The 22,313-nt window shown below is 42.6% G+C and overlaps 1 protein-coding gene across 2 annotated transcripts in view; it reads right to left on the bottom strand.

The window, feature by feature from the left end:
* Syt9 (synaptotagmin 9) overlaps positions 1-22,313 on the bottom strand; it is a 168,526-nt gene that overhangs the window by 101,182 nt on the left and 45,031 nt on the right. For both annotated transcript variants that reach the window (XM_029545590.1, XM_029545594.1), the window contains exons 2-3: positions 14,306-14,657; positions 3,079-3,625 (exon numbers count right to left, since the gene is read on the bottom strand). In XM_029545590.1, the coding sequence (XP_029401450.1) occupies positions 3,079-3,625; positions 14,306-14,657 (899 nt within the window). The remainder of the gene's footprint in view (positions 1-3,078; positions 3,626-14,305; positions 14,658-22,313) is intronic.

The following is a 22,313-nucleotide window of genomic DNA, read 5'->3' as shown; positions in this document are numbered from 1 at the left end:
AAAAAAAAAAAAAAAGAAAGAAAGAAAGAAAAGAAAAAGAAAAAGAAAAAGAAAAAGAAAAAGAAAAAGGAAAACCACAAAGCCTGAAGACAAAACTTTAAATAAAGATTTTATGGAAAGAACACTATGACTAGAAAGGTGTAAACTTTCCTCTAACTGTCCCATAGACCTTATACACCCCCACCCAACCAGGAATGACCCTTTGCTCATCATGGTAGTCCAATGCTCCTCTACTCAACCCCTCTGGGACATAACACATAATGCAATGTCAGCACTGTACAAATGCATTTTAAAATATTTTCAGTTGAATTTGAAGATTCCGAATCCCTGGGCAGACTACAGAATTATTTCAAAGACTGTGGTACTTGTTAATCTATGGGTGGACATGAAAGTATTCTCTGTTATGCTATTCAGAATCACAAACAATCTAATAACATGAATGTCATCAGTGTAACAGTGCTAACAGGCTAAAACGATGATTCTGTGGTTCAGTCCCCAGCACCCACATGGAGGCCCTCAACTACTTGTTACTCCAGTTCCAGGGGATGTGACACCCTCTTCTGCCCTCCATAGGTATCAGACACAAACATACATGCAAAAGAAACACATTTACGCATAAAATAAAAATCAATGTGTAAAATCCTTCCAGAGAGAATGCTAACTTGTTATATTCTGAACAACAGGTTGTTGTATACAATGAAAACACACAAAGTGCATCCATTGCATTCATCTGCATTGTTACATGTTGTAATTAACTTTGAGTATGGAACGACAACTCAAAGGGGGGCCATGGATAGCAGGAACAAACTTCAATACACTGTCACAAAATGAGTAAGCTCAGGGTAATGAAAGGGACAGTGGGAGCGGAACACTGAGGGTGAAAGTACTATTGTGCTGGCTTCTTCAGCTGGTGGGTTCATATCTGCTCATTTAACTATCCATTCATTGTTCCTCTGGTATGTACTATACACGTGGTATTTTGTGCTTCCGCATATAAAAGCAGAACCTTGGCAAACCTCAGATCTCTGTGCTCAGTTTCTGGATACATTAAGAATTATGAGACAGATTATGAACCAGTCTGTAATTCCACTCTTAGCACTCGACCCTCTCCTGTGGCTATCTGAAAGCCTGGGGAAATGCTTCTTGATGAATTGCACATTCTTCTTAACTCCTCTGCAATCCAGGATTTCCCAATATTGATCCAGAAACTTAGTCCTGGAAGACTTACCTCAGAGCTGAAGGTCTCTGTAGACTGCCACTCTTTTCCTGTCCCACAGGAACCTTTGTGAAGAGACCTTTCCACAAGGGACCTACCTCATCTGGACTGTGGCCAGCCTCTGTGCATATGCTACTGTTCTCTCCATAAAACCCCTAGATGGCAACTCCAAAGGATCGCCACTGACCTTCCTGAAACTTCTCCATCTAGTTTATGACTCTGCTTGCCAGAACATTACAGAGTCTGGCTGGACAGTGTGAATAATTCTTCCCTACCTGGCCCTGGGACCAGACTTTGTCAGAGCTCATCATCATGGCTGAAGCTTCTACACTCACATAGATCTGGAAAGTGCCCCACATGGGGGCAGAGGAGCTGATTTGGGGACACATATCTTACTATGAGCAGCCTATCTATTTTGTTTGTTTAGGCCTCCTCAGTTGCCTCCCGATTTTGGCAACTGGGATATAAAGATAATCATTGCTCTTCCCAGTATCCATTTTGGGTTTTCAAATGTTATAGCTTTTCAAGATGAAGAGCTCTGTTCTTTCCTCCAATATCACAAATCATTTCAGTTTTAGCTACTGCTATTCTCTACAGCTTCTTTTCCGAGGCCACCACGTCCTTGGTCACACTTTCCCTACCTAGATACTGTGACAAAGCTGGTACAAGGACTTAGGGTACTTGGAGAGAGCAAATAATGGGTGGGGAAGTCCCTAGGGCATTAATGTATCAGAGGCTGAAGAGCACCATGACTATGGGGGTATTGGTTGTGGGGTAGAGATCTGGGTGTCCTCTTCTTGAACAGAAATCTGGGGGTCCTCTTCTTGAGCAGAGACAGTCTTTGGCTCACTCAAGGCTCAATCCCAAGTTGGATCAGTGCCTGAGTTGGATAAAGATAGTGACACTTGGTCCCTTTGGATGCCAAGATGATGTAGGCAATGCTGGCTTCAAAGAAAACACACCAAGAGTTACCTCAGGAAATCTGATCAGGAAAAAGAAATATGCAGCTTGAAAGTAACAGTCCCTCTCCCCCGCACCTCCCCACAAGAAAGCCCAATTTTCCTCAGTTTAGGTAGGGAATAACAAGGTTGTAAATGGAGTACACACATCCCATGGGATCCCGTTTGAAGTGTAAACATGGCTGTAGCAGATCCCTGCCTCTTCTCATAAGTCATGAGATTTGACCTTCTCTAGATCAGTTTTACCATTTTTTCAGGCTGACTTCCTTACAATTTTAATTTATGACTTTTGCATTTGGAATTCCAATGCTAACTCTCATCAAACACTCCCAAGCTCAGGGTTAAAATGAGGATTTGATTCTGGAAGCACTTTTGAGTCAATAGGAGAAGCCACGCAAGTACTTGGTGTTGTCAATGGACTTTCAGCTGTAGAATACAGTGAACAGGATGCCATGACCCAGTTAGTACAAACCTGAAATAGCTCTCAAGAAAATGTTGTGAGGACTCATAGAGAACAGCTATGATAGAAGAAAAGCAAAAAAGGAATTTCTTAATAGTTTTAGCAAATCATTCTTTTTTCGAAGCAGGGTGTGCAGTCCTGGCTGTCCTGGAACTCACTCTGTAGACCAGGCTGGCCTCGAACTCAGAGATTTGCCTGCCTCTGCCTCCTGAGTGCTGGGATTAAAGGCGTGCACCACCACACCCAGCTCAGCAAATCATTTTTGTATGTATCAAAGTTAATGCTGTTAAAAGCCCACCCCTCCAAAGATAGGGAGAGTTCCTAAGGAATAGATGGATATCAATGTGAATATTAGCGTTTGTTCCCAAATAACACGTGTAAGCAGTCTGTTTCTGTGGAAAAGAAGCAACTCCCCCAGCCCAATGGAAGAATGCTAGACTCACGTTGGTGACATACTCGATATCCTTCCAAAGGATGCACTCCCTGGGGAAGTCAGCCAAGTCGAAGAAGTGGTCCACCACCACCTGACCAATCAGGTCATGGCGAGAGAACCTGTCAAAGTCATACACAGAGAAGTGAAGCTTCCGAGCTTCAAGGTCATTGTAGTGAACAGGAAATAAAAACACCTCATCAAAAACAGGGTTCAGGGTCTTCCTGTGAACTTTAGTCTGGTGTTTTGTTTTCCGGTCAGGAAGCAAGTAGATCTTGACATAAGGATCTGAAGTCCCAGAGAAGTCCTTGGCAGGCAGATTGACGGCTTTGTGGATCTTCACGATGAGCTGTTCCAAGTCGCAGTCATATTTTAAAATGAAGTTCAGTTTCCCACAAGCTTTGCTGTTACTCCTCCTCCCATTGTCGTTGTCCAGTGACCTCTGTTTGTATAACTCTGGTTTAATTCTACCAATCCCAGTCAGCTGCTCCTGCCTCTGAAGCTGCTGGATATTAAAGTCCGGGTTCGACAGGTTGAGCTGTCTTCGGATTGAGTTATGCCTTAAATGAAGAGCAAGACACAGCGGAGTTAAAACCTCACGAGCTGCCTGTCTTTCAGAACCTTGTGTCTGCAATGTCAGTGCACTGTTCTATTTCTTTTTTAATATTTTCTTTATTCATATTTCCAATGTTATCCCCTTCCCCAGTTTCCCCCCTCCCAGAAATCCCATCCCATCCTCCCTCCCCCTGCTTCTATGAGGGTGTTCCTCCACCCACCCATCCACTCCCACCTCCCTGCCCTGGATTCCCCTACATTGGGGCATCTAACAAGCCTTCATAGGACCAACGACCTCCCCTCTCATTGATGCCTGACAAGGCCATCCTTTGCTACATATGCAGCTGGAGCCATGTGTACTCCTTGGTTGATGGCTTAGTCTCTGGGAGCTCTGGGGGGTCTGGTTGGTTGATATTGTTGTTCTTCCTATGGGGTTGCAAGCCCCTTCAACTCCACAGTCCTTTCTCTAACTCCTCTATTGGAGACCCCCGTTAAGTCCAATAGTTGGCTGCAAGCACCCGCCTCTGTATTTGTAAGGCTCTGGAAGGGTCTCTCAAGAGACAGCCATATCAGGCTTCTTTCAGTATGTACTTCTTGGCATCCACAATATTGTCTGGGTTTGTATAATAAGAACACATGCTCCACTATGTTCATAGCAGCCTTATTTATAATATCCAGAAGTTGGAAAGAACCCAGATGTCCTTCATCAGAGGAATGGATACAGAAAATGTGGTACATTTACACAATGGAGTACTACTCAGCTGCTAAAAATGATGAATTCATGAAATTCTTAGGCAAATGGATAGAACTAGAAAATATCATCCTGAGTGAGGTAACCCAATCACAAAAGAACACACATGGTATGCACTCACTGATAAGCGGATATTAGCCCCAAAGCTCCAAATACCCAAGATATAATTCGCAGACCACATGAAGCTCAAGAAGAAGGAAGACCAATGTGTGGGTATTTCTGTCCTTCTTAGAAGGGAAGCAAATACTCACAAGAGCAAATATGGAGATAAAGTGTGGAGCAGAGACTGAAGAAAGGCCATCCTGAGACTGTTCCACCTGGGGATTCATTCCATATACAATCATCAAGCACTGTTATATTTGGAGAAGAGCTTATATCTGCAGATCCTTCCTCTCTTGTCAGCTAAAGTCAGAATGCTCATCATGTGGGTAATTTGAGTAAAGATGCTCCCAAGAGCTTGAGGCTTAAAAATGAGGCTTGGTATCAGACACTGAACTTACAAACATGTGACCCAAGAGCCTCAAAGGTGTTCCTGCACTTTTAAATGGTCTAATGTGCATTAAGGCCTATCTGGCTGGTAGGATACCAAGATTTAGATGAACAAGCTCCTTTAAGAAGACAATCATTTACCTTTAGATAATATCCTCAAACTGAGATACTAGGCTATGTGCTGTGTCAGAAAGAGTGCATCTTTCTCAAGCTAGGTGTGGTGGCTGGTGCCCATAATTCTAGCACATGGGAGGCAGATATGGAAACCACTGAGTTCAAAGCCAGCCTAAGCTATAGCGTGAGACCCAGCCTTAAAAACCAAACCAAACTAAACATTCTTTCTCTAAATTGCATGAAAATTTCTACCACTGGCTTACAGCTTTATTGAGACATGAATTTTTACTGGCTCAGATGAAATTATTTCACGATAAGAATATAGGTTTTACCATTGTAAAGACTTACGGAACTGGGGTATGTCTGCTTGCAATGGACTGTGTCGGTTGGGAGTAGCTGCCTGTATTAGTGTGGGGTCTCTGTTTTCTGTTGTTCCTCATGGGTAGTCAACAACCAGGAGGTTTCTTTCTAAAAATTTATTTAACTGTGTATGTGTGTGTCCAAGGGTGCCCACCAAAGCTAGAAGGAGAGGGTGTCACATCATCTGAACTAGGGTTACAGGCTGCTGAGTCACCCAATATGGGTACTGGGAACCAAGTTCTTTCTAGTCCTCTGAAAGAGCAACAAGTGTTCTTAATTGTTGGCCTATCTGTTCAGGCCCATGAGGCTTCACTTCTGAAATAAATATTGTTGACATGAAAAAATTAGAGATGACCTACCATAAATTACAAATAATAAATTAAGAAAGGTTGGATGCTAATAACAGCAAATCAGAATAATGGAGTCAAGTCTTCACTCGTAAGCTTTGAGTTAGAAGTTTCTCTTATGTTCTCTTTACATCCTGCCTTATCTGAGTAGGTCCTCAGAGGGAGAAAGAAGTGATCACTACACAGAAGGCTGGTTATTTAACTGCTTTTTTTATGTGGTGCTAGGGGGTGAACTCAGGGCCTCCCACATACTACAAAATGCTCCACTAACTGAATTCTAACATTGCAGCTTTCTCCTTACTTTTCACTTAGAGATAGCCCATCACAAATTATCCCTGGATGTCCTTAAACTCAGTCCAAAGTCCACCCAAGGCCTGAACTTGTGATCCTCCTGCTTGAGCCTCTACTAGCCTTAGTAGCTGGCATAAGTAGGTTTGTACCAACAGTTCAGATTAAGGCTGTACCAAAGGTTACTTTCTCTTGTTTTTAACTCAGAGTACATGGTTTATATGCTAAATAGCCAGTCAATAACCTGGATTAAAACAGTGGAAAGTGACAGGAATAACAAAGTTGTCTCTGAGGGACTGATGAATACTAGAAGAGGTAGAGTACCTATGTGTATTTCCTTTCCTTTCCTTCCTTTATGAAATAACCATGGGAAAATGGGATTTACAGACCCAAGATACGTTTGAAATTCTCCTTTTTATAGCTCAGATGTTATCATACTGAACATGCAAACCCATCCTAAAATAGCCTTCTGATCACTAATCACCCATATAGTACCTCAAGATTGCTGTCATAGACGTCACTTGTAATTGTCATGCTCAACACAGTCCACACCAAGCAGACATATTCCAGGTACTGAAACTTCCAAAATGTACAAAGACTGTGCAGTCTGAAGGCAGCTGCTGCAGATCTATAATTTCTTCCAGAGAAATCCACAGGGTTAAAGTTTCTTTGTATCTAATGACTTAAGGGAGGGTCAGAAAGGTAGGAGATGTTTTTAAGTGACAAAAGTGGCTATCCATTCGCAGCCAGGCCATTCCCTCATTCAGAAGTCAAGCCGCCGTAGAGCTAGAACAGAGCTTTAAGTTTGCTCTGCTGGTCTCTGTGTATGAGAGGCTGATGACACAGAGCTGCAAGTACCTTGCCTTAGACAGAAACCAGAAGGGGAGGTTAGTACCAGATCCATTTCTCTCTGAATCATCTTTCTTTTCAAGTTAGATCAGAGGTCCAAACTTAAGTTTATACCATTCTAGCTAAGGACTAGATAGTACAACTAACAGGTCAGAGAATGAGATTACTCTTCTGCCTTTGAAGTACAGATCTCTCCACAATGCCCTCTCCATACCATTCCCTCTACCTCTGGCAGTCCCTCTTGGTTAAGAAGAGCCAAAAGTATAATACGAGGAAAACGTGGCCTTGGGATGTGGTTCAGTTGCTAGAGTGCTTGCTTAACGAGCACAAAGCTCTGGGTTCAGTCCTCAGCACAAGCTTTAGCTAGGTATGGCGGGCCATGCCTGTCATCCTAACACTCAGGAGGCAGAGGTCAGGGAGCTCATAAACTCAAGATCACCCTTGACTACATGGCAATGTAGAGGCCAGTGTGGGATACATGACAGAGACAGCCATTAAGTGCTTCTGTTCAGGACTTGATTCTGACCGAGCAACAATCTTGTCTACAACCAGCACTGGGCCCACTCCCAGAAGACATATTCTAAGCAGACTCTGCAGGGCAGGTTACCTTCATGTTGTCATGGCCATAGATTCACCACAGCAAAATTTTGTCTGAAGAACTAACCTATGGAGCACATTTTAATTTAAATTTAAGATAAATGGAATTGGCTACTTAGCAATGGAACATATTCTGCTTAACACGTTTCCTTGGACACGGAATCTGGGAGAGATTAGTATTACACGTTTGGCTCTTCCTAACCAGGAGGGACTGCCAGAGGTAGAGGGAGTGGGACGGAGAGGGCATTCTGGAGAGATCTGTACTTCTAAGGCAGAAGGATTCTCATTCTCTGAGAATCTAACTGTGCAGGATTTCCAAGTTCCAAAGGAAATTCAGTCAGTAAATTGCTTGCCTTGGACATTCAAGAACCTGAGTTCAGAGGTCTGAAGCTGTGGCTCAGCAGTTAAGAGCACTGACTGCTCTTGTAAAGGATCTAGGTTTGATTCCTAATACCCACATGGCAGCTAACAACTTTCTGTAACTCCAGTTGCAGGGGATACAACACCCTCTTCTGACCTCTTCAGGTACCAGGCATGCATGTACTGCAATACATATATACAGACAAAACACTAACACACATAAAATAAGATAAATAAATCCAAACTTAAATTAAATTAAAAAATAAAAAAGAACTCAGTTCAACCTGCAGAACCTTTAATATGTGTGTGTCTCGCGCACGTAAGAAACAAAATCTGGATGTGACAGCACACATTTGTAATCCCAGCATGGGAAAGGTAGAGATAAGTATATCCCTGAGGTTCACTGGCCATGCAGCCTTGCCTGCTTGGTGAGTTCCAGAGCAAGGAGAGATCCTGTCTCACAAGAAAAGATGGGAGACAGTGCCTGATGATCAACATCTGAGGTTGTCCTCTGACCCACACATAGACATGTGCACATGTGCATGCATGTACACATACCCATACAATAAACACTCTTCAAAAAAAATCAATCACAAATATGAACATTACACAACAGTTTTACATGTTAATTAATTTCCACTAAAATGTCTCCCCAGAATTACTAGTGGGAAAACAGTTCAGTCTCACTGTAGGGTAGTGGACTAAAGTAAAAAGCCAAGAGTAGAACTGGGCATGACAGTTCTCTGCCTGGGGCTTTTTCCAGGGGGCAGTGAGACTTTATTGAAATTGTGTGTGTGTGTGTGTGTGTGTGTGTGTGTGTGTATTTCTCTGTGTGTACAAGCTATCCCTGTTACATATGTGTCTCTGTTTCTCTGTATGGTGGTGCACATGTGTATCTTTGTGTGTGCGTGTATGTCTCTATATGTGTCTCTGTGTAGATGTGTGTCTTTGTGTCTACACGGCACACACATAGAATAGAGAAGTCCAAAACAGTCAGAAAACCAGTGTAACTCACAACTTCCCTGCATAACTGTTAGCCAGTACTCTGTTTGCTGAGAAATCAGAGCAGTGAGGCTGCCCCTGGGACTCAGGGAGACGATGAGATAGAGGAAATGTAAAATCATTATCCTATAGCTCTCACCGGCTGCTCACATGGAGGAAGACAGAAAAGGCGAGTCTAAAGCCAGAGAAGAAGACAGAGACCAGGACTATGACCGGCACACTCCTCACACAGGGTACAATGGTTCTGGATGCTCTCCAGTGCAGTACACATAATGTTCCCCAGGGAAGGTCGGGAATTCTAGTGTCTCTAAGTGACACTGGATGACTGTGGTAAGGAGAAATTGGTCTAAAACACGGCATGTACTTTCTGAGTAGGTGTGGGAAGTCCTGTACTCTCAGGATTTAATATACACAATGAATGAAAAGAGGTGAGGGGGCTGAAGAGACTGTTCCAAGGTTAAAAGCACTTGTTGCTCTTTGCCTGTAAAAAAAAATATTGGTACCCACTACAGAATTTTCTACACAGCAGATGCTTAATATGCATATTTAGAGTAAATACATTGCTGCCATGGATGTAACAGCTTCTCATAATTTAAATACTAGTCAGGAAACATGCATTTAAATATAATTTCAGGGTTTCACAGGAATTCAGAGAGGTCTAGGTAAATTCCATTTTCAAACTTACTCACTTATTAAAATCTAAAAAAATAACGATAAGGGAATTGTACAAACCCATTTTGTTCTTAATACAAAAATAGGGCTTAATAGAAACCTGCCACTCAGGGCTGGGGGTACAACTCAGTGACAGAGCATTTACCTAACATGTGTGAGACTCTAGGTTCTATCCCAGCCACGGAAATAAGACTGCCACACTGAGTTATGACATTAACCTCAGGCTCTGGATTCAATGTGAAGGCTGATGGTTTTCTTCATCTTCAGTCCCTGTCAGTGCATTGCCATGACTGTACAGAGTGCTTACTTCAGAGATAAGGTCAAAAGTCTACATGGGAGGCTCTTAACAAATATGAAGCCCGAGGTAAGTGCCTTTCTACCAGGCTCACACTATTATAGGCCCTACATAGTCTGTAATTCTGACCTTTTGCCACCCTTGTCAGAGAATAAGAGAAATGTGGCCTGCCGCTGGCCAGTGTATTCTGTCCGCCATTCACAGAAGCAAGTCTGCCATTCCTGGAACTGTGCCATGGACTAGACACGGAAAAAGAAACAAAATGGACATGGGTGGTTGTGCTTACAGAACAATCTAGAGGAAAGTACAGGAACAAAGCAAACAAATGATGACTTGGACAGAGTGGAATGCGATGAAGGAGTGACAAGACCTGAGGTAGGAGGCAGTGGAGATGTGCTTCTTCCTACTGCTGCAACCCTTTAACACAGTTCTTCTTCTTTTTTTTAATTAGATATTTTCCCTATACACCGCCCCCCCCCCCCCGCATCTTCTGCTACATATGCAGCTAGAGACAGGAGCTCAGGGGGTACTGGTTAGTTCATATTGTTGTTCCACCTACAGGGTTGCAGCCCCCTTCAGCTCCTTGGGTACTTTCTCTAGCTCCTCCATTGGGGGCCCTGTGTTTCATCCAATAGCTGACTGTGAGCATCCACTTCTGTGTTTGCCAGGCACTGGCATAGCCTCACAAGAGACGGCTATATCAGGGTCCCTTCAGCAGAATCTTGTTGGCATGCCTTTAACACAGTTCTTAAAGTTGTGGTGACCTCCAACAATAAAGTTATTTCATTGCTACTTCTTAAATGCAATTTTGCTACTGTTATAAATAATAATCTAAATATCTGATATGCAGGATATCCAATATGTGACCCCTGTGAAGAAGGGTTCATTCAACACCCCCCAAAGGAGTCGAGACCCACAGGTTGAAAAGAGCTGCAGTAGAGGCTAGAACACATTCTTCTGATGGGGTCACCTGGGCAGAGACATTTAGGCTAAGACATTAACATTGCAAAAGCAAGTAGGAGGGGTCTGAATAGAAGGAAAAACATTGGTGGCTGAGGGAACAAACAGTCTGTGTTAAGAACTCTACTACACAAGAACAGGCTCAGACACTGCAGGGAGCCAGGGAGGCAAGTGTAGCTGCTGAGTGTAGAGAGCTTTCTGCTGAGTCCACGTGAACAGGAACCTCTAGAGTTTTGCACCATGGTGGCCTTGACATGAGGGAAGTTACACTGATAGATGCAGGGCCTTCACAGAGCTGATGAGGAGTTGTGGTGTGACCAGTTCAGTTGTTATTTAGGCAAGAAATTTGAGGCTTAAATAGACTTGGACGTTCATCATGAAACAGAGTAGATAGAATTTTGGGTTCCTTCTACTTCAGGAGTCCAGAAGTTTCATATATTTAGGGTTTCTTAGAAAGCTCTGATATTAAAACATTCTGAGAAAGGTAAGATTCCCCAATTTAGGCAATGTTGGTTGGTTGGTGGTAGTGCAGAAGATAGACAGGTGGTTTGCAAATCCCCAGGGAAAGAGCACCCAGACACACCTTCTCCTGTGCATGTGCATGTGTGGGTGTGTGCAAGTGTGCATGCTTTCGTGTGTGTGTGTGTGTGTGTGTGTGTGTGTGCGCGCGTGTGCGCGCGTGTACATTCTAACAAAAGGATCAGTGTATAATACACTAATAGACAAAGATATGCATTTCCAGGAAGAACCCATGGAACTAGTTAGTAGTAATCTAGGTATGATTGATTTAAATGCACAATAATGCAAATTGTTAATACTGGGTCAAATGCAGCTGAAAAGCATTTAAATTGCTAATGGAAGTTCAGCTGTTACTGAACCCAATTTTCACTGTTTGAAAGATAATTTAATTGCATATCTTCAAATCTAAAATAATCTGAATATAAAATGCTCTTTAGGGGGATTAGTCCTTTATTATTCTACTTTTTATTTATTCTACTGATTTTCCACAAATCTATGGTGAAACCAATAATGAATTTTCTCTTTTAAACACATTTCTTTATACACAGTCTATCTAACTATTCTTCTGTGATAAACACTGTAATAATTACAGAGATATCATTGATAGTAGTTTGCTGGAGTTATAGGGCAAGAGCACAGATCAAATCTAATAAGAACATTTTGTTTGTTTGTTTTTCTCTCACGTATTACAACCTGACTGCAGTTTTCCCTCACTCCCCTCTCCCAAACTCTTCCCCTCCCCTGTTACCCCTCTCTCTGAGAATGCCCACACTCTACCCCAACACCCTGCCTCCCCTCAGAAAAAAGCAGGCTGTCCAGGGACATCAACCAGACTCAGCATAGCAATCTACAAGATCAGACGCATACCATCACATCAAGGCCGGGCAAGGCACCCCAGTGGAGAGGAAAGGGTCCCACAAGTAGGCAAAGGAGTCGGGACAGCCCCCACTCCCACAAGAACACCAAGCTACTCAGCCATACATACATGAAGATCAGGTGGAGGCCATACCAATCAGAAGAACAGGTGAGTAGGGAGACCATTTGTATCACTCTGTGTCTGAGAGAATTCAGACAGGAACAATTGGATGCAGAACAGAACCAACTGTGAGACACCTTCAGGAGTGACCCACATGAATGGCTCCAGGTCTTGGGGGACACTAAAAAGATCTTATTATAAGTCTGTCCCACTGTGTGAACTCCATTCATCTGAAGAGAAATCCTACTGATAAAAATCTGAGAATCTCTTACAAATCAAATGGCAGACAACTAGCCACTTCCTTAAGGAGGGCTACTTAAGTTTTGCTCTTTGATACAGAACTAGAAATAATGCTAAAACAAGTTTCTGGAAAAAATAAAACTATAAACTGTCATATTCTATCACACTTAATGTGAATGAGCACAGTCTCTAGGATAAACTGCATTATCATTCCTATTTTTAGAGAATAGAAACACCTGAAATAGGCTCATATTTAAAAAAATAAAAATAATTGCATGTTATTCCTCTGGCTATAACTCAAGCAAATACTTTCACTTTTAAGAAGGCTGGTTCCCCTAAAATATCTTACCAAAAATTAGGTTTTCTATCCAGTGATTAGAACAGGTTGTTTAACCTCAAATTAACCTTTGCACAGCCTTAGCATTTTGGAGGTGTTCTTCTACCTCAGAGTCCAACCTCAGCATCTTGGGAGAGCTACATTTCAATGGCAGTGGCAATGAAAACAGTGACATGGAAGGCAGAATGGCAGTGCCACCCCTGCAAATCTGTACAGTGAGAGATTGGTGCCACCCCTGCAAATCTGTACAGTGAGAGATTGGTGCCACCCCTGCAAATCTGTACAGTGAGAGATTGGTGCCACCCCTGCAAATCTGTGCAGTGAGAGATTGGGTTTCTTTAAAAACCCAGTTAGCTTACATGAACATTCTTTTGTTTTAATCCCAGATGTGGGCTAAACCGCTGCTTCACAGCAGGTGACTTTGATTTTGCCTTGTGCATTAGCAGGGGCAGAGAGTTTAATTCTGGGGACTCTGGAGAAGGTATAAATGGGAGAGCCCCAAGAGGGCCAGTGGAAGCTGCTCCTTCCTGCTGCTGGTGGTTTCCTGCTGTTGTACTTTGTCTAGTGGTCTTGAGCAAAGAGATGAGCAGAACTGAAGATATCCTGACTACAAAGAGTGAACTTGCCTCAATCCAATGTCCCAATCAGCAGTAAGCAGCCTGCAGAAGTCTGCACCCCTTTTTCCCCTCTCACCTTCATTCTCTCCTACCTAGTGTTGGGGGGTTGGAGAGATTAGGGTGGAATAAGGATTGGAAGGGAGGTAGATATAAGAACCCAATAAAACAGCTAAACAAATCTGTGCAAGTGTATGTAACCATTTCACTCTCAAAACCACTCCTAAGTTGGTACTTCTACTATCCCTCTGTTACAGAGGCTGAAACGGACATGCATGGAATTTATGTGACTTGTTCCATGGCACATATGTAAATAAAGTAGTTCTTTACACCCCAGAGCCCGCTGATTTTTAATCACTATGCCGTTATTCATCAGTATGCTATTCATCTACTGCTTAAGAGCATATAACTTCCAGACAATAAAAACCCCACTCCTCGTAGTCTGCAGTTGTTACAAAGCCTGAGGGTAGACAAAGACTTCCAATTATACTGTAAGATCTGAAGAATGCTAGGATAGATCAGAGGCATTTTATAGCTTTAGGAGGACACCACAAGAAAAGTAGCTAAAAGCTCAGATCCTGGTATCCAAATCCTGACCTGGGTACATACTAACATACATCCTTCTTAATTTCTAAATTTTTCTTACTGCAAAAATCAAAATAACAGTACCTGTGTCAGAACAGTAAACTATACAAAAATAATGACTAAATGATTTGGGAGCAATGTTAATTGTTACTTTCATGGACTCCATGGAAACTAAGCTGAGCTCTGGCACTAGGCCCACATAGTTTCCCCATTTTCATGTTTCTGACTGAATGGACATCTAGATTCTCAGCTAGTCAATACCACCACTGGCAAGCAAGGGGGGAAGGCTGGTCCCTGCTTTGCAAACATAAAGCAAGGAGCACTACTGACCGAGCTGATGGCGTTGGCTCTGTGACTTGTCGCTGCACGCGGACAGCATGGGCACAGTTCTCCTGGCCCCCTGGCTGGGTGGAGAGGGGAATGTCTGGGGAAGTGTGGCTTATCTTCATGGAGGAGTCCGGGCAGGGTGTGGGTGGGTCTAGGAAGTCCTCACTGTTCTCCTGCTCGTTCGTCTCTGTGTCGGTGTAGTTAAGAGGCTCTTGGTTGTTGTCTTTGCTACCAGAGAACAGGCCTCGCTCTCGCCACGGAACCCAGCACAGTTTCCAAGACACAAAAAGAGAGACACCAAAGAGGGCCAGACCACAGGCGGTAACCACGAGGGTTAGCAGGCTCACGGAGATATCTGCAAAGAAGAAGACGAGAAGTCAGTGTGATGATGTCGCTCATGGCCACCCACTGTGCCGTCCTTGCAGAATGATCAGTGCATCCACACGGTCTGAAGGACCTGACTCTGAAGGCCAGGGCGGAAGATTCTGCAGTGTTACCTGAGGATGGGGATTCAGACACAAACCTGGGGCTCCAAGAGCAAAGGGGCAAAGTTGTGCAAGTTATGATTTGAAACAACAAAACACTGTGTATTAAAGGAGACTCTGAGTGCCCTGCAAGTCAAATGAGAAGCTAGCCTACAGAAAGCACCCATCATTCAAGTTTTCTGAGAAGGGAACTTTTAGCTGTTTTTTGAAAGTACCCTGCCAACTCAAAGAGCCTTACAATTTAAGAATTAAACCACATTTTCTTTCTATTAAGTTTTTAAGAGTCTAAGTTCGTGTGTTTGTTGGGCTCTGTAGCATCAAGAGTACCTACTATTTAGGTTTTCAGAAACCAGACAGACTGGCACAGTCTGAGTTTCTCCCAGTTTCAAGAGCAAGAGGCTTTCTTAGAAAGTGAAACACACCACACACACACACACACACACACACACACACACACACACACAAACACACACACACAAAGTAGGGGACGTAGTCAGTATGTGGTGTAGCATCAAGCTAGTTACTACAGTGAGGGCTACAAAATAAGCTGCTGGAGGGATCCAGGCACCTAAGAGCTATCCCACACAAGAAGAGAAGGCCCTGGGCTCCCCGACCCATTTCACTCAGTAACTTATATGAACATTTAATACCAGCACTTCAACATACAGCATAGGAGAAAGAATGGGCTTCAGTTCCTACACTGAAGCCAAAGTCACAGTGGAGGTCTGAAGGCATGCTATGAAGGGGCGAGGGGAAGGGGATACAGCAGGGAATGATGGTGACTGTATGTGGATCACAGTATCATGGCCATGTGGTATCCCATAGCCGTACTCATACCTTTCAAGGCAGAATCCAGTCTCCACCAGCTTCCTACCTTAAGGTAGGGTCAGAGAGACTGAAGCATGAATCTGATCTCATGCCTGACACCACTATTTTAAACCATGCTCCTACAGGCCCTTTCTGCGTCCCAGGACCCCAAAACTCTTCCCAGGTTTTTCCTCTACTGGTCATTTTAAAAATCTGCACTGATCCCCCTAGCATATTCCAAATGTCTATTGTGTGACAGACAGTATGCTAGCATACTTTGGGGACATGGTGGGAAGACAGACTTCATACCTTCATATTCTGGAGAAACTTAAAAAGCCAGTGCTTCTAAGGGTTCTATGACTTGTGACAAGTTAGATTCCTGCTAAATCATGCAGGACCTACACCACTTACCCACTGAATAAAACTGGCCAACTACCAACCCAGTTTACCACATGACTCTGATTGTTCTTACAAAATGATAATCATTTTGTCAAGAAAATTGCTCTTTAGAGGAGCCAGATGCCAGACTGCTGACGGATCAAATGGATACCCCCACTGCCTCCCAGTCAATCTTTGTTGTGGTAAAACGATATTACATTTCTGCTTGTAACACTGGGATTCCTGTTTCAGTGAGGGTACTGAGCTAAAAAAAAACTCATTGAAACAAGGTAATCAATTGTTGGTTTTTGTTTTGTTTTTCTTTTAAACAAAGAATAGCATCATCACTAAGTCACATGGAGGAATTTCTGGAACTGTTGTAGAAAAGCCAATCAGTGCCAAACACTTCTGACTAACCTGTGAGATTAACCAGTTAAGACTAACCAGTAAAACTAAAAAGTGAACGGGCATTAATCAAACCAGAAATGAAAAATCCAAGGCCCAGGGCTGGGGATATAGCTTAGATGTGCAAAGCCCAGGGCTAGATCCACAGCATAGATCAAGCATGGCGGCACATGCCTATAATCTTGGATCTGGGGAGATAAGAGGTAGGAGGATCAGGAGTTCAAAGTCATCCCTGGCTATGCAGTGAGTTTAAGGTTTGTTTGGAATGTCCAATACCAAAAAACAAAAAACAACCAACCAACCAAAAAAAAAAAAAAAAAAAAAAAAAAAAAAAAAAAACCCAGGTAGAGAGGTGGGGAGTAGGTAGTAAGGCTGGTGGAGGCAAAGCATAGGCATAAAGGTATCATGCTTCATAGATTCCCCATTGTGACTGGGGTAGTGAAGAACAAGGTGCGACCTCAGGCTCCACTTGGCTGTGAAATCACACATAATGAAGTCTCTATTGGTGCAGACTTTTACAACAGCTGGCTGGGGCCACTGTAGCTGGCATCGATCCCCAGCCCCGAGTTCACAATGTCAAATCTGAACACAAATCAGGCTATACATAGTAGTGGAATCTCTTAACACATTATGTACCCCATATGCAGGCAAAACTTCTTCATGAACTCCTATCCTGTAGCTTTGTCCTGACAAAAACTGTAAGGAGAGCAGCTGCAAAGGCTGGAGAGGGGCACGATAGAAGGGAGACATTACTGATTATTCTTGCCTGTTATAATACACTCCTCATGGAATCAGTTTAAATCAGAATTCTCTGTGTTGGTCTGGGACACTGACTAGGTCCACCAATAGAAAATTAGTCCAAAAGCTCAGAATTCCCAAGATACAATTCACAGACCATATGAAGCTCAAGAAGAAGGAAAACCAAAATATGGGTGCCTCGGTCTTTCTTAGAAGGGGGAACAAAATACTCAAGGGAGGAAATATGGAGACAAAGTGTGAAGCAGAGACTGAGGGAAAGGCCATCCAGAAACTGGCCCATGTGGGGATCCATCCTATATACAGCCACCAAATGTAGACACTATTGTGGATGCCAACAAGTGCATGATGACAGGAGCCTGATATAGCTGTCTCCTGAGAGGCTCTGCCAGAGCCTGACAAATACAGAGGTGGATGCTCACAGCCAACTATTGGACTGAACACAGGGTTCCCAATGAATTAGTTAGGGAAAGGACTGAAGGAGCTAAAGGGATTTGTAACCCCATAGGAAGAACAACAATATCAACCAACCAGATCTCCCAGAGCTCCCAAGGACTAAACCACCAACCAGGAGGGGACCCATGGCTCCAGCTGCATATGTAGCAGAGGATGGCCTTGTCAGGCATCAATGGGAGGAGAGGCCCCTGGTCCTGTGAATGCTCAATGCCCTAGTGTAGAGGACTGCCAAGGTGGGGAGAAGGGAGTGTGGGAGTGTATGGGTGGGTGGGTGGGTGAGCACCCACACAGAGGCAAGAGGAGAGAGGATGGGACAGGGGGTTTCCGGAAGGGATACTGAGAAAGGGATACATCTGAAATGTAAATAAAATATCCAATAAAAAATATTTTAAAATATTTAAAAGTAAAAAAAGAAAAGAAAAAGAAAATTAGTTAATACAGATTATGCACCTCAGACCGGAGGTACTTTTGAGCTCTAACCTAGTGTGTGAGAATAAAAACTCTCATGTCAGAGCTGATCTTCAAGCCTCTGCACCCTAAAAAATAACTTATGGTACAAGCTCCAAGTGTAGAATGAGGGATGAATTTAACCCTGACCACAGCCTGTGGCAGAGTTGCAATTGAGACACAGAACTACCAGTAACACCTAAAGAGCGAGTGCTCTGCGTCTCTAAGATCTTAAAAGGATTTGTTGTCAAGGCAAAAAAGTTGGCTAATACATAGGACCATAGAAATTACTGTCCAAAGCTGGGATGATTTTAAGAAAAACAAAGGATTATATTATAATAACTACACAAGGATAAGATTATTGACCCCGGATTGCCCAGGGTGAACTATGACTAGACTTAGGAATTTAATGTGGTGCTGGAGAAATGGCTCAACAATTAAGAATGATTGCTGTGTAATCATGAAGACAACATCTGGATCTCAACACACATGTAAAAAGCCAGGCATCCTATGCACAACTCTGATCTAGCTCTGAGGGGGAAGAAATGGGCTTCCTTGCTTGCTGAGAAAACATGATGCCCAGCTTTGAGGAGAGACAGCCACAAAAGAATAGACAGAGAGTAATAGAGGAGAAGACACGTCACCTTCTTCTGGTCTCTACACACATGCACAAGTACATATAAGTAAGTGCATACACACACACACACACATACACACATACATATATACATAATTCAACATGAAAAGTCAGTATAGTGGTACATGCACCTACTTTCTGCACTCAGGAAGTAGAAGCAAGAGGAACATCATAGTTACATACCAGTCTAGTCTACATGGCAGGTTTTAGGGTAGCCAAGACTACATAAGATACTACATATCAATCAATCAATCAATCCCATATGCACCCTGAGCTCACTTGTCTTAGGGCAACTACCTCTTAGGATTTCACTGGGCATAGACAACATGTCAGATAACAGAAAGCCTGACCTACTTTTACTTTTAGTAGTCATCAGGCCTCTGACCCAGTTCATAACAATCCAGGCTTGCAAAATGACATCTAGGCTATGCTTTCCAAAAAAAAAAAAAAAAAAAAACCAGCTTGCTCATAAGTCCAGTCATGGGGCAAGGAGCATGAAACAAGAGAGCTTGTTTACCTAAACACTTGATGCCAAGTATTCAAAGAATTCCTGGCACACGTATGACATTTGATCATGATGAAGTGCGCATCTGCAGCCACTTGCTGTGAAAACCTTGACTTATGTCAGGGTAAGCTGTGGCCTATAAATTGTGGAGGGTGCTAAAGTCTTCTAGTTTGTGTGTGTGTGTGTGTGTGTGTGTGTGTGTGTGTGTGTGTGTGTGTGTGTTTGCAGTCATTACAAACAGCAAGAGTAAACTTTTCATATTTACACAAAGACACCAGGTGAGTTAACAGTACTTCAGAACACCTGCCAGGATGCCAGAGAGCAACAGTGGCCTGTGTGACCTCACCACCTCCAGTGTCATCATCTGAGTGTCCCTTACCAATAGCTCAATGTGTCCTCTAGACAGTGTGTGTGTGTGCTTTTTTTTTTTTTTTTTTTTTTTTTTTTTTGACCAAAAAGAAGTATCTTACAAAGAAGAATCTCCATGTCCACTCCCATCTCCTTATAACTTGACCTCAGCAAAGGGCTATGGGGATGGAGGAGTCAGCCTAGCACTGCAGAATATTTTTAAAGAGGTAATTTATTTCTCAAGTTAGGTGGTAGATATGTGGTCAATTGCTTTATGAGCTTTAAATTACTCATATATTCATTACACATAGTCATTGGCATTTAGGTATATTTTAAAGTAAAGATAGAAAAAATGATGATAAAATATGAAATGTATTTTCTAAAAAGTAAGATAGTGTAATTGGTTCTTTTGTCTATGGGTCAAAAAAAAAACAAAACAAATCAGATGATGGTTCAGGGCTTGAAAGAGGCAAATGCTACAGTTCTCTGAAGCCTGGTTGTGATACAAACAAGAGGCTGTTTATGAAAGTGTAGTAAGAGCTGGGTGGTATTTTCTCAAGGACACAATGCTCTGTAACTAGGTCTTAACCACTGCACATGATGTACTTTAATGGTGTGCCCATGCATACCAGACAAAATGTTGTAACACAGAATCCCAGCTAGACAAGTGCAATTCTAAAGGACAGCTGAAGAATTTCAAAAGTGGCAACTATTGCTGACCAATAAAAAAAAGGGACTGGTCAACCACCAGTTGTGTATGGTTTGAGAAACAGCAGCCATTATCTTAGTTTTCTATTGCTGGGGTAAAACACCAGGGCAATTTATAAAAGAAAACACTTAATCTGGATTAAGTTTTTGCAGGATTAGAATCCATGATGCAAAAGAAGTGGGGGTAAAGAGAGACACATTGTGAATGGTATAAGTCTTTTGAAAACCTAAAGCTTGTCTCCCAGTGACATGCCTCCTCCAGTATGGTTACACTTCCTAATCCATCTCAAACACTTTGGCAAACAGGGAACCAAGTATTCAAACATATAAGCCTATGAGGGCCATTCTCATTCCAACTACTACAGGCTGGAAGTAACGATCAATGGGACCAAATAGGAAGATAAGCCGCTCAAAGGACAACAGCCAAGCTGAGCCATTAGTATAAAAGGTCCATGACATGAACCAAATTAGAGCAAGAGACAATTTATTTCTGTACTGAGATTTATAAAATACCAGTGTAGATTAGAAAGCATGGGTGAAGCAATAACCAGCAAAGCAGACCCTGGAGATCCCACCTGACCCGGGAATAAAAATAAGACAATTCCCCAAATAGAAGAACAATTCAGTAACGCTACAGCTAAGAAACGTGGTTGAAGGTGAACCTACACTACCAGCAGCAGCAGCAACAAACCCAACTCAGAAATACAAGCAATGATAGAGTGTTCTCACCCCTTAAAGAGCTAATATTTAAAATTACTGAAAGACTAAGACTCAGAAAATGAAGGCAAATTTCATTGAAGGGGTATAGTGTTTAAATTCCTTAAAACTGAAGAAGTAGGTAGAGATCCACCCAGCACTGGGACACAATTCTTTGATTGTAGATGTTTTTATTGTGGCATTGAGAATAGAAAGGTAAGAGAAAGCCATAAAGTTTAGATAAAGATAATAAAGAGCCAGGACTCAGTAAGTACACCGCCTGCTATACACAAGGCCTTATGTTCAGATCCCCAGCAAGTTAGATGTGGTCATATGCATCAGTAACCCTAGCACTGAGGGGAGAAGTGAAGATGGTCCCCAGCTCACTGACCAGTGAATCAGTGAACTCCAAGTCAGGAGAGACCCTGTCTGAAAACATACCAATGGAGAGGGACAACAGACTCCAACCAACACCAGCCTATGGTCCCCTCCCCCGACACACACCAATTAAAACACTAAGAAACTAGAACCAAAATCAGACTTACCAGAAATTATATACAAGAAAATGCATGAAAATTTTTGAAAAGAAAGAAAGCTATATTCAACTTAAAATTTTCTACCCAAATATGTTATTGGTTAAGTGTATAAGGGTTCAAGAAACATTTCTAGAACTGGATGGTGTCAGAAGGACACTTCCAGGTATCCCTCATGGAAGCCCCTTATGGATGACTGTGGGAAATGAAAACGAAACATATACACAGAGCAATTTTCACTCAAGGCAGGAGATCTGAAAAAGAAAACCACAGCATTGGGCAACAGTCCAGAGAAGAGTCAAGTCCTGCCTGCAGCAGTAAGCTGATGGAGCATAGTATACTACCTAGTCAGCAAATGTGTGGGACAAGGAACATGTGTACCAGAAATCTAATGATACTGGGGTTATTAGTAACTCTAAAGGATGACCAGTGTATCATGGTTATGGATCAGAGGCATGTGTGGAACCATTCTAGGTGATACGAGGCCTGGAACTGGCTTCAAATTACAGATCAACAAACACTAACTAGGATTTAATTACTGAGTTTTGACATGTGGTCTTTACCATACCATTCTCTCTATTCTTGAATGTTTGGCAAGTTCCTAAAAGAACATAAAAATGTAAAAATGCTTTGATGGAGAAAAGTGATCTGTGACTTTAACCTTAGACATTCATATTTAATAGATCTTGGATAAGGTCCAGAATCTCCATTTTTAATAAGCATCTCAAATCTCAGATTAGTCTGATACACATGGCTTACTGATCACAATGAGTGCTTAACCCCCACAAGTTAATTCCAGTGAATGTGCCTGTGTGTGTGTGTGTGTGTGTGTGTATGTGCATGTGTGTGT

Source organism: Mus pahari, chromosome 1 (assembly GCF_900095145.1).
Source record: "Mus pahari chromosome 1, PAHARI_EIJ_v1.1, whole genome shotgun sequence".
Classification (NCBI taxonomy): domain Eukaryota; kingdom Metazoa; phylum Chordata; class Mammalia; order Rodentia; family Muridae; genus Mus; species Mus pahari.
This window is presented reverse-complemented; position numbering and strand designations above follow the sequence as displayed.